At 48.4% G+C, this 12,489-nt stretch overlaps 1 protein-coding gene across 1 annotated transcript; it reads left to right on the top strand.

Annotated features, from left to right (window-relative positions):
• The first annotated feature begins 3,619 nt into the window (after positions 1-3,619).
• On the top strand, positions 3,620-7,998 carry RCAN3 (RCAN family member 3). Its single transcript, XM_057415048.1, has 4 exons — positions 3,620-3,932; positions 4,782-4,955; positions 5,308-5,479; positions 5,908-7,998. The coding sequence occupies exons 1-4, from the start codon at positions 3,738-3,740 to the stop codon at positions 6,114-6,116; spliced, it is 750 nt and encodes a 249-aa protein (XP_057271031.1). The 5' UTR covers positions 3,620-3,737; the 3' UTR covers positions 6,117-7,998.
• The last annotated feature ends 4,491 nt before the right edge of the window (positions 7,999-12,489 follow it).

Below are 12,489 nucleotides of genomic sequence, written 5' to 3'. Positions count from 1 at the left end.
AAAAAAAGGACGTTGGTTTGCGTTGTCTTTAGATGTAAAATGTACGTGCTCAGATGACCACTGTCCAGGATCATAGATGGATTAAGCCATGATTTACTGAGAGACACAAGCTCTCACTGCTTCATCCCAGCGCGTTCCCCAGCCGAAGCCAACTGCAAAGCGAAGCCCGTTCACCGCGGTGCCATCCAGGAGCACGCACAGCCCTTTCGCAGCCCCAGTCCCCGGGTCACTCCCGCGTCCTCCCCTCTGCCTTTACGGTGCCCGCCCCGGTCCTGCCGGGACGCTCCTGTCAGCTCCCAACGCTCGTTTCGCGGCTGTTAACCAGGGACATGACAAGGCCTCTGTCCTCCACACCGGGCTCTGCCGCACCCGGGCGCTGCCCGCTCCGTCAGACGCCGTTCCCAGGGCAACCTGAGCGGCTCCCCGCCGGCCGAGGCTCGGTCCGTGTGGACGCCGCTGGTCTCCCCGGAGCGCCGAGGAGAGCCCCGCGGGCGCCATGAGCTTCACCCGGCCGCGGCGGCGGACACGGCGAGCACGGCCCCGCGCGCGGGAAGGGGCCGGCGCATGCGTGGAGCCGCCCGCTCCATCCGGGTCACTGACACCGCACGCGCACGCGCACGCGCACGCCCCCTCCCCGCAGGCGCGTTCCCGCCGCTCCCCTCACGCAGCCGCTTCCCGCGCGCGCGGCCACCGGCGGGGAGTGCGCGCTCCCGCCCCGGAGCACGGTGAGAGCCGCGTGCCCCCCCCCCGCCGCCGCCGCCGCCCTTTCCCCGGGGGGCCCGGCCCGGCCCGGCCCGGCCCGGCCCGGCCCGGTCCCGGTTCGCTGAGCAGCGCCGAGCACCCCCGGCGCCGCCTCCCGGGAGGGTCGGTGCGGGCGCGGCGAGGCCTGGCCGGGCCCGTCCCGCGGTGCCGCCGCCGCTGCCCGTGTTCTGCTCGGTGGGGCAGGCGGAGGGGACTCGGGTCCGCCCCTTCAGGGGACAGCCCCGGGGGGTCTTTGCCTCCATCGCCCGTGAGTGTCAGTGCGGGTCCGTGCCCGTCGCCTGCTCGCGGGTAGCGCTGTGCGCTGCGGGTTTGGGAGCGCTGAGCCCCGGCGCTTGAGCTCCTCAGGGCGGGTTTGTGGCTGTGTAGGAATTGCCGGTTCTTGGCTCTTGTCCTGGGGGGGGGAGCGACCCGGTTGTCGGTGGGATGCGGTGGCGGAGCTGCGGCGGGCGGTCAGGGAGAGGAGCCCCGGCGCCAGCGCTCTCTGTGCCCATGGAGCCGGAGCTCCCGGTGGCAGAAGCTACAGCTCCGGTTCGCTGAAACTGCGGCAGATCTTAGCTTTGTGTGAAGTTGTTTGCTTGTTCCGGAGGTACCCGTCGGCTGGTGGGTAAGGGATATGCAAGTATTAACTCACGGAGAAAGGACTTAAAGGTCTTATCCAAGTGGCTTTAGTTCTTGGACTCCTTCTAGTCCTGTTGTGTGTGGCCTCTTCAAATGTAAAAGGGTACTGTGAGTTGTCTACGCAATTTGCTCATCATTTTGAATTGGTTTTCACACTTAATATTACTGCAGTAATTACCTGATTGCAATGGACAGCTAGCACTTGTATTTTCATATCAGACATAAACAGGGACTTCTCACTTTTCCAAGGAGGTAACTGAAGTAATCCCCTTCTTGCCTAGGGGAAAGGGAAGCAGAGCAGTTTGGCTGTTGCAGTGATAATCACTCCAGTCCAGAGATACCTGCAGTATTTCTCCCTCTGATTTTGATGCTTTCTAATAATTGCACAATGAAAGAGTTCTATCTAATTGTTAATATCTCACTTCTCACAGTGCTGTTCTAACAGTAATTCTTAATTGACATCCAGACATCAGGCTTATCTGTCTCACCCTGATTTCAGGGATGTTCTTGTGTTGCTCAGTGTTCTGATACTGATTTGGATGAGGTCAGAAAAAGTAATCAGTGGGAAAAAAAAAACCACCACATAATTAACCACGTAGTTTTATGATTAAAGAAAACATATAACTGTGATGTATTCTTTTCAATACATAATTGAAGTAGCTTTTGTGGTCCATGCTTTCCAGAGAAGCTTTTCAGATTGTGCTTGTATATCAGCAAGAATTGGCAGAGAAATGACACAGAGCAGTTTATCTTGTTGATGAAATGTTTCCTTAACTTTGACTAAGATTGCTCCTATTGAATTGCTTTCCCTGCAGACTGGTTGCAGGAATTCAAGGGAATAACTGCATCGCCTTCTGCAGGGTAATAGTGTGCGAGTTTCTGCTCTTGTTCTCTTAAAGGAAGGAGATGGTAATTCAATTTTTGCTACTAGTTGAGAAAAAATGTAATCTCCTTCATGGCCTCGGGGAGGTTTGAGCTGCCCCAGCTCCCCAGCGTCGTTTACACACATCATTTGAGAGCCACTGCCTTTTTACAGAGCAGAAAATACCTTCCAGTGAAACGGTTTGTTGCTCTATTTAATATTACATGAAGTCATGTATAACGAAACCTGAAGCCAGTGAAGCTGTTTGCTGTGTGCAGAGCTGAATGTTTTGTGCCTAGACAGGTTTGTGTGGTTTCCATTAGGATTCTTAAACTTCCTTACAAATCTGCAGAGCATCTCTTCTGTGCAATAATTCATCCTGATGCAGGGGTTGATGCAGGGTTTGATGTTTCATCATACCGCTAATTGCTGTTGAGCAAAAGGCAGTATTTTCCTCATATCAAAAAGCAGTATTTTCCTCATATCAAAAAGCAGTACTTTCCTCATATCAGGGGTGTTTAAAAGGTTTACAGGGAAGATCTTTTGTGGTGATCAGAGACAGGCCTAAAGAGGGTCACCCAGGCTGTCTCCTCATGTCTCAGTGCTGTTTCTGAGCAGTCCTGCCTCGGTGCTCTGCTTTAATCGTGTGCATTTGGAGGGCAGGATACACAGATTGGCAGTGGCAGTTGTCAGTTGCCTGTTTTACGTGGATCTGGGTGAAATGTGGGGACTGGAGGTTTAATTTCTTTAATGTTAAGATGCTGACAAGACAGTTTCACTCCTGTCTGCAGCCCAGTTCATGCGCTATGAAAATCAGTAACCTTGCAGCCATCACTTCATCTCTGTCTGTTTCACAGGTTACTTCAATCGTTTAATGTTATATAAATTAAATTATAAAAGAAGCTAGAGCTTGACTTGTTGTTGTTGCCTTTTTTCCCTTTCTTTTTTCTCCCCATCCTCTCTCACAGCATGGGGTATTCCAGGATATCTGAGCTCCTAGCATTTGTTTGCAAACATTTCAGTTGCTTGTTATCGTTCCCTCTCCAATTCCTGAGCTGATTTGGCAAAGACCTTGTAACTGTACTGTGTGCCTGGCTGTCATCCTTGCCTTTTACGGCTCCAGTTTTTGTATATTGTCACCTCTTCATGTAGAAAATTGCCCTGTTCTGTTATACCAGAGGTGGAAATAACATGGTGTCTTTGTTTCAGAATACAGAATAGCATTTGCAGAGTTCTAACCCCTCCTCATGCTGGAACTTTGAACTTTATTTTAATTCCCTGAATTACTTTAACCAAATTTGGCAGAAGAAGGAAGAACTGGGAGCCCGTTATGTCCTGTTCTCCCCCCCCCCCACCATGCGTTCTTTATGTCTCTAAGTCGGTGTCTTAGAGAGTGTTTTCTATTGCTCTTCACATTCTGGTTTGGGTTTGTGTTTTGAAATAGCAGACCCCTGTTAGAAACTGGAACATAAAGAAGAGTTGCTTTGGGTGAAGGATGCTCAGAGATACTATGAAGTCCTGGAGTGACAGCCAGTCAGACCTCTATAGCAGCGATCAAGAAGAGGAAGAACAGATGATTTTTGGGGAAAATGAAGATGATTTGGAAGAGATGATGGATTTAAGTGACTTGCCTACCTCACTCTTTGCTTGCAGTGTTCATGAAGCTGTGTTTGAGGTACAGGAAGAAAAGGTAAGGTAGAGAGTGTTATAGTATTTTAAGTATAGATACAGCTATTGAACATTCTTGTCTGGATTTTCAATGCATATTATAACTGGGGTGGAAAAAACAACCCAAAGTATTTACCTGGTAAGCTCAGATGGGAATGTATTACAAAGAGCAGATCATACTGCACTGTGCTGGCATTTGCAATTGTTAATAGATACCCAGTGCTTCTCCCATGAAAAGCTCTTCTGATTTCCCTCCCCCCTCTTTATCCAGGGGCAGATTTGAATAAAATCTAAAAGAAAATTTGAATTTTTGTTTGTTTTTTCTTTCAAAGCAGGGATTCTGTTAAAAGCATTCAGAACCTGCAGGATGTCTGTTGGGACCTGAACACCTTAAAAGGGCCTTGGAAATGAAAATCTCTGGCCTGCTAGCATCTGTAGTCAGTCAAATCTGTACTTTCCCATTGCTTCCAAGAGCATCAGGGATAATTATGCACACTGCATGAGTGAGGGAGAGCAGGAGGGACCGACAGGAAAGCTTTGCTCTGCGGCTTCAGTTCCAGCCCTTACTGTGCAAGTGCCAGCGGTTTTGTTGGCATCTGCACTTCTGAGGAGCCTTCGCTAGGTGTCAGCTTGTGTATGGAGAGTTTTACAGGCTCCTTCACATCAATTCAGGTTTAAATAGGGAGACAAAGCAGTGCTACCCTGAATGCAGGTTTGCAAGTCGGGGTAACTGAGAGAAGTGTGGAATGTGCAGGTTTAGGCGAGTAAAGAAGTAAATGGGATTTAGGAGAAGAAAGTGAAAGGAAAATGGGTTTTCATTGAGTGAAAATGTTCATTTTGTGTTTGGAGAATCTTTGTACTTCATCTCTAGGAAAGATTTGAAGCACTTTTCACTGTCTACGATAATCAAGTTACATTCCAGTTGTTTAAAAGCTTTAGAAGAGTAAGGATAAACTTCAGCAACCCAGAGGCAGCAGCAAGAGCACGGATAGAGCTGCATGAAACAGACTTCAGTGGAAAAAAGCTGAAGCTGTACTTTGCACAGGTATTGTGGAACACCAAGATGTTGCATGTGTCCCTGTTTCTTCTTTATTCTATGTTTTCCCATGAATTTCATATGTGATAAGTATCTGAAGTTACCTTCCACCTCTTTCTTCTACACTAACATGTATTACTTTCATTGCTTTAGGGGATAGATTTGCTTTTCAGCTTGGGCTTACAGGGTTGTACTTGGTGCATAGCAGTCACACAAACCCCTGTCTCCCATAGATAAACAGAAATGTGCTGATAGATAGGTGGGTCCGATGATCTCTTTATAATAGGTACTTTGCAGGCGTGTTCTTTGGGATTAGCAGCATTTGTCATCCTATGCCCTATGCCCTGGCTTTTGTCTTCAGGTACAGGTATCCAGTGAAATAGGTGACAAGTCCTACCTCCTTCCTCCACAACCTGTTAAACAGTTCCTGATCTCCCCACCTGCATCTCCACCAGTTGGATGGAAACAGAGTGAAGATGCAACTCCCCTGATAAACTATGACTTGCTTTGTGCTGTCTCCAAGCTGGGACCAGGTAGGAATATTTACCTGCTTTTATTGTATTACTTAACTTCAGAAATAGTGACCAAGGGAGTTTCTCTGCTTTCCTATGAGAAGAAACTGGGTCTCTCGTGATGTTTTTATTTGAATGAAATGATCCATCGCCTTTTTTCCCCTTCATTCATTAATGGATTGAAAGTGCAGCACAGGACTGGGTTGTGTGGTACCAGTTCCATCGCATCCATGTGTTGAATTTTGTCATGGTCTCAGTGTTAAATAACAAACAAGAAGAAGAATGAAATATTTAACAGATCTGGTGAAGCTGAGCAAATTAAAGATGAGATGGGAATAGATGAGTATTTGGGTGTGTTACTGCAAATACTAAGGACTTTGGGGGATAAAATGTCTTAGGGCTTTTCCTTGGGGATTTTCTTAGTATGATTTTTGTTTGTTGCTCTTCAGGGGAAAAGTACGAGCTTCATGCAGGAACAGAATCAACTCCCAGTGTAGTCGTCCATGTCTGTGAAAGTGAGACAGAAGAGGAAGATGAAATTAAGAACCCCAAACAGAAGATCATGCAGACAAGGCGTCCAGAGCCACCTGCAACAATACTGAGTGAACCTAAAGCATTTGATTGTACTCTGGAGGTAGGGGGTACTATGCACTGTTAAACTGTGTGATGCTCAAGGTAGTATCAAAAATCAGACACTTACTGAGTACATGTGTTGATGTCTGTGCTGCTGCTATATGTTATGTATAGCGACAACAGGTTTTACTTGTAGTTGTATCTCATGTTCAAGGTTTTGAATGCCAATGCTCTGACAAGCACTTTAATTTTAGGGACTAGTCCCCCAACTGTAGCAAATCCACCTGACTTGAAATAGTGAAAAATAGGAAATCTGGTTGTGTGTTGTTTCGTTTTTAAGATGTTATCCTTTTCTTTATATTGTACGGTGTGATGTACCAAGTGCTGAAAATATCTATCTTACTGTCACAATTGGGTTCAAGGAAGTTCTGCTCTGTACTGGTACAACAGCTTCCAGTCGATACAGTGTTAAATGCAAATGAAACGTACTCTTTTATGCTAAAATTCCTTCCCGGCTAGTAATCTGAGGTGGAGATTAATCTTTGCCTTTCTCAGAAATGCCAAGTATGTGTTTTTAATTTGACATGAGGCACAAATACACGTATGGAAATAAATTCAAGTAGTTTTGCTAACTACACAGAGAAGAATATGGGAGGAAGAAGCACAGATGGGTGGGAAGTGTCGCCAGTGCTGCTGCTGCTGCTGCCAGGTATGATGGTTTGCACTGACATCTGAGGAGCGAATGACGATACACGGAGAGAAATGTGGATCCAGCTGCTGAATGTGTTGTCTCTGATCCTCTCTGAAGACACGGTAACATTTGTTCTCCACAGTCCTAGAGGTGGCCTACATTTATAAGTAAATCCAGTGACTGTTGTGTTGTGACTAAATTAGGAAATAAACCATCTAGGGTTAATTTTTTAACTTGTCCTAAACGTTTTCAGTCTGTTTTGTATGGTTTCAGACAATCAGTTGCCTGGCCTAGCCAGTTTTTATGCAGTTTCTGCCCTCGTTTGCTGTTTTTCATTCAGGCTTTTTCTGTGTGGCATCCTGTCTGTCTGACAGAGCATCTGCCTCTGCTTTGAGACCAGGGTGCATCTTTTAAATATAGATCTTTAATTTTGTGATCTTGTGTTTTAGTAGGAGGAAGATAGGCCTCAGTATAATGACACAGGCTCCTATGCTTTATGCTATTTTATAACCAACCTTTTTTAGTCTAGACAGATTCTTTTTTCTATTTAAAAATGAATAAAGTCATTTGTGAATAAACCAGGCTGCTGATGTTCATATAGAGAGAAATCATTCACAGATCGGCCCTTTTCAGATTCATTGTGGTGTGTTTCGAGTCTACATGATGTGCTTATTGACTTTGTTGGCACTTGATTGGTGGTGGAGGGGAAAGGTACTGGTCAGGAATATGCGTGGGGTCGGAGTTTTCAGCTTTGTATGGTGCCGGCTCGTGATCCGTTCCTGCCACCAGCTTCCAGCTGTAAACTGGGATCCTGCAGGCAGGTCCTCGTGCCAGAGGCAGGAATAGTAGATATTAAAAAGGTAGGAAAATGGGTCTTGCTCATCTTGCCTCCATAGGCATGGTATTTATGTATATCTTCAGGTATTAAAGTCACTCAAAGTACAACTCTGTCTCTCACTGTTCCACGTTACTTAAAAAAACACTGCAAATCCAACCAAAAAACTTGCATTGTCCATCAGGCTTGGGTATTTTTCAGGTTCCAGAAGTCCATCTGGATTTTCTGTGGTGTTTATGTTTTGTTAGTTGTTTAATTTCTACCCCGTTGTAGAGGTTGCTGTGAGTAGAAATAAGTGGAAACCCTTCAGAAACAGTTTTGTAAGGCAAATCAAGCCAGCGATGTTGTCAATGTATCTTGTGTAAGATGTGTAACAACTTGCATTCCAACATCTTTCATTGTGTAAAGACACTTACAATAAAAGCAATGCAGTGCCATTCACATCTGGTTTTGAACTGTCTTTCATATTGGACCAAGTCTGATATCGGAGTCAATAATGGTATTGATCAGAAGTGTAAGACATCAGCTTATTGCTCTGCCTCTGCTTTTACTGCTCCTCTCTTCCACAGGCAGATACGAGAGGCATTCTCTGTGCTGGCCAGCAGAGGGAGGGCTGCGTGCTCCTCTCCTCACACTCTGGTGCAATACAAGTGAATTATATTTAAAACACTACAAAATCCCACTCCTTTCCTGTATGGAAGCTGGGGCTGGTTTCCGCGGCGGGGCTGAGGGCCCGTTGTGCACATATAACGGGAGACTTTGGCAGAGCTGGAGCAGGAGGCACTCACAGGAGGGAATTAGGTGGCTGCTCCCTGCAAGTACCGACAGGGGTGGGCAAGGAGGAGGAGAAGCAGAGGCCTCACAGGGAGGGAGCTGTAATTCAGCCATGGACCCATATCAGAAGTGATTCTGCTCTGCTTTCACGCTCTGTCATCTCCAGGATGGAAAAGCCTTCCTCACGATGAATGACGTTCAGGTTGGCTTTCTTTACTCCATGGGATGGTTGGTAGCAACCATCGGAACCTTTTCTCATAGCCCCTGACGTGCTGTTAACCTGCTGGTTTGAGGAGCAGGCTTGCACAGAGGCACCAGTCAGCCCTTGCTGAGCCTGCACTTTGCATAAATAAATACCGTAAATTCCTCTAAAGCATTCTTGTTGGGAAGCAGCTGAACAAATGGATGGGCTTGTCCTCGGGCAGGCTGCCTGCGTGCTCCGGAGAGGAAGCTGCCAGGGGCACTTTGCTTTGCTTTTGTAACAGCTATGAATGGGCCCTGGGTTTGCATCCCTGTGCTTACTGCTGCTCATTCTATTCCTACCTTATTACTGAACTGCTTCCCCCCCAGAAAGACCTCATGCTTAAAATGCCTCTTGCTTAATTTACTCCCTGGAGGGTTGTATTTCCGTTTTTGGCTGGTTTGGGGTTACTGACCTTTTCTTAGCCCAGAACATAAGATTGTCTTAGGAATCTTACCGGGTTTTGTTTACTTGCTCTGCTGAATGGGTAGAACTCACTGGGGGGTTTGTGGTCCAGCTTTGAATGTGGAAAGAGACCACAGCCAAGCCTCACTCCCTTGAAGAAAGATGCAGAGCTATTTCCTTTGCTAAAGCAAACAGGAGGCACACACACACCTGGCTGGATCTGAGAGTCCTTAGAATCACAGAATAGTTTGGGTTGGAAAGGACCTTGAGATCATCCAGTTCCAACCCCCCTGCCATGGGCAGGGACACCTCACACTAAACCAGGTCACCCAAGGCTTCGTCCATCCTGGCCTTGAACTCTGCCAGGGATGGAGCATTCACAACTTCCTTGGGCAACCCATTCCAGTGCCTCAGCACGCTCACAGTAAAGAACTTCTTCCTTAGAGCCAATCTAAACTTCCCCTGTTTCAGTTTTAACCCGTTACCCCTTGTCCTATCCCTACAGTCCCTAATGAAGAGTCCCTCCCCAGCATCCCTATAGCCCCCTTCAGACACTGGAAGCTGCTCTGAGGTCTCCACGCAGCTTCTCTTCTCCAGGCTGAACAGCCCCAACTCTCCCAGCCTGTCTCCATACAGGAGGTGCTCCAGCCCCTGAGCATCCTCATGGCCTCCTCTGGACTTGTTCCAACAGTTCCATGTCCTTTTTATGTTGAGGACACCAGACCTTCACACAATGTTCCAGGTGAGGTCTCACAAGAGCAGAGCAGAGGGGCAGGATCACCTCCATGACCTGCTGGTCACGCTCCTTTGGATGCAGCACAGGACACGGTTGCTTTCTGGGCTGTGAGCGCACACTGAAGCCGGCTCATGTTCATTTTCTCATCCACCAACACCCCCAAGTCCTTCTCCTTGGGCTGCTCTGAATCTCTTCTCTGCCCAACCTGTAGCTGTGCCTGGGATTGCTCCGACCCAGGTGTAGGACCTTGCACTTGTCCTTGCTCCTGTGGCTCACACAGCACCCGCCATGCATCCATCTGGGACTTCTCCATTCTCCATTTGCAGGTCAGCCCGAGCTGGCCGGGGAGGCTGAAGTCAGTGGGAGTGAACTGTGGTCCCTGACACCCCAGAGGCACAGGTGCTTCAGCAGCTGTTAACCTTCATTCTGAGCAAGATAAACCACTGTTTCTGGTGCAGCTATTCACAGAGGTGAAATCTAAGTGACTACAGGCTGTCTCCCAGCACCAGTCCTATAGCTTGAGGAAGGCCTGCACAGCGTCTGTTTGGCTGTTCACCTGAAGATCAGGGCTAGAGACATCATGCTGGTATTGTGGTACCCACCTTGATGGACACACACGTGGTTGTGTATGTATTTCATCTTGTGCTGTGGTTGTTCCTGTGTTTTACCTTTCAGTTGTATCTGTGCCAAGTCCCACTAGAAAACGCACGGCATTTTAAATGTTAGCTAACGTGTTAAAATCCTCTTCTGCACCAGGTCTCTTCTGTTTTAACGTGTTGGCGTGTTCAGGCTTGCAGATGGGGATGTTTGATTTCCTTGGTGAAGCAAATGGATTCCAGCTACGGTATCAGCAGAAACCTGGATGTCAGCAGGACTGGGGTGAGGCGGGGAAAGGGACTCCTGGTGACCTGTTACTCTGCTGTGTCACATACGGAACCTGTTGGGTTTACACTTTATCCTTTTGACTCTAGCCGATGACCGTGTTCCTGTTTGAGTACCACGACACAGCAAGCAGGGATGAGGGGTGCAGCCAGGCTTAGATGTGTGCTTCCATGGGGCAGCCACCTCAGCTCTGCAGTTCAGACCCATCCCTTGCGGGTGCACAGCTTGGGACCCTGTAAGAATTTCTGCTTGGTTGTGGTACCTGCAGTAACGTCTGTTCTTCCTCGTTTTCTTAGCAGGACAGTTCTGGTATGTTTGCTCTGTTCTCTACCCTTCTAATTGCAGCCAAATGCAAATTTAATCCATGGTGCTGTGACCTGGCCTTATGGGCCTGGAGGAGCACAAAGCCTACTTGGAGGTGTAAGCTGGATCCATAAATTCAGTGATGCATTATTAGCTTATGATGTTGCTTCTTTATGGCTTTTTTGTAAGGCTGCAAAGTGGACCTGTAGTTTTAATTGAGAGTCCTTTGGTACTCATTGCCTTCACTGGGATCATTCTCGGACATCCCAGTATCCCATTTGGTCCTCTACAAATGGGATGAGTTCAGGATTGGAGGCTGGTGACCTGTAAACTACGTAACTGATACTGACAGCAGGGCTTTATACATACCAAAGCATAAACCCACTGTATGGCTGTAGCTAATAGAATAAAGGCTGTAAGTTAAGGACATGGTGAGGGACTTCTTCCCGAGCAAGCACCAGGGAAGTCACAGCCTCCCCCCCTTTGCCACACATGCTTCGAAAGAGCACATTTACTGAGCTTTTCCTTGGCTTTGCTGTAGCTGTTCACACCCTGCTCAAGCATTGTACCAGCGATGGCACTTCATAAATGACAGTGGCTTTTCTGGCACGTTGTGATGCCTGGAAACCATCGCAGTGGGGTTTTACAGCAGCTCTCTAGGCTCTGGCAAGGCAGCCAATGGCTCCCTGAGGAGCAGGCTGGGCAGCAGCCGAGCTGCTGGGGACCCCAGCCTCTGGGGCCTGGTGCCTCCGGGTGAGCCCGTAAATGCTGTGACAGGTTCCTGGCCCTGCCCCACAGCGCTGTGCTAGGAATCTGACAAGCAATTTGGGATCCAGTTGTGCCTCACACCACATCCAGGCATAGGGGATCTGCTCTGGTTCCATCCTGGAGGACAGAACGGGGTCTGCAGAGCACCTCACCCGGTACCCCAGTGCTCCGCTTTCCACAACAAAGACAACAGGAATTCGGTGAAAATACAGAACTTTTTCCTCTTTTCACATTAACAGGGCTGATGGGCAGTCACTGGGGCTGATGGACAGTCACTGAGGCTGATGGGCAGTCACTGAGGCTGATGGACAGTCACTGGAGCTGATGGACAGCCACTGGGGCTGATGGACAGTGACTGGGGCTGATGGACAGTGACTGGGGCTGATGCACAGTGACCGGGGCTGATGGGCAGTCACTGGGGCTGATGCACAGTCACTGGGGCTGATGGACAGTGACTGGGGCTGATGGACAGTGACTGGGGCTGATGCACAGTGACTGGGGCTGATGCACAGTGACTGGGGCTGGTGGGCAGTCACTGGGGCTGATGGGCAGTCACTGGGGCTGATGGACAGTGACTGGGGCTGATGGGCAGTCACTGGGGCTGATGCACAGTCACTGGGGCTGATGGACAGTGACTGGGGCTGATGGACAGTGACTGGGGCTGATGGGCAGTGACTGGGGCTGATGGACAGTGACTGGGGCTGATGCACAGTCACTGGGGCTGATGCACAGTCACTGGGGCTGGTGTCTCCTCTCTTGTGCAACTCCAATGAAATCGGGGCTATCGCTGTCTGTTATTAGGAACATAGATGTAACTGTGCTC

This window comes from Pezoporus wallicus, unplaced genomic scaffold, assembly GCF_028554395.1.
Source record: "Pezoporus wallicus isolate ANWC-B61680 ecotype Strahan unplaced genomic scaffold, APGP_CSIRO_Pwel_v1 contig_9561, whole genome shotgun sequence".
NCBI lineage: Eukaryota > Metazoa > Chordata > Aves > Psittaciformes > Psittacidae > Pezoporus > Pezoporus wallicus.
Note: the sequence above shows the minus strand (reverse complement) of the source record. Positions and strands in the feature narration are given on the sequence as shown.

Coding starts and splice junctions, on each gene's coding strand:
- RCAN3 (XM_057415048.1), top strand. CDS start 3,738: ATGCTCAGAGATACTATGAAGTCCTGGAGTGACAGCCAGTCAGACCTC. Junction 4,956..5,307: donor TGAAGCTGTACTTTGCACAG/GTATTGTGGAAC, acceptor TTTTGTCTTCAG/GTACAGGTATCCAGTGAAAT. Junction 5,480..5,907: donor TGTCTCCAAGCTGGGACCAG/GTAGGAATATTT, acceptor GTTGCTCTTCAG/GGGAAAAGTACGAGCTTCAT.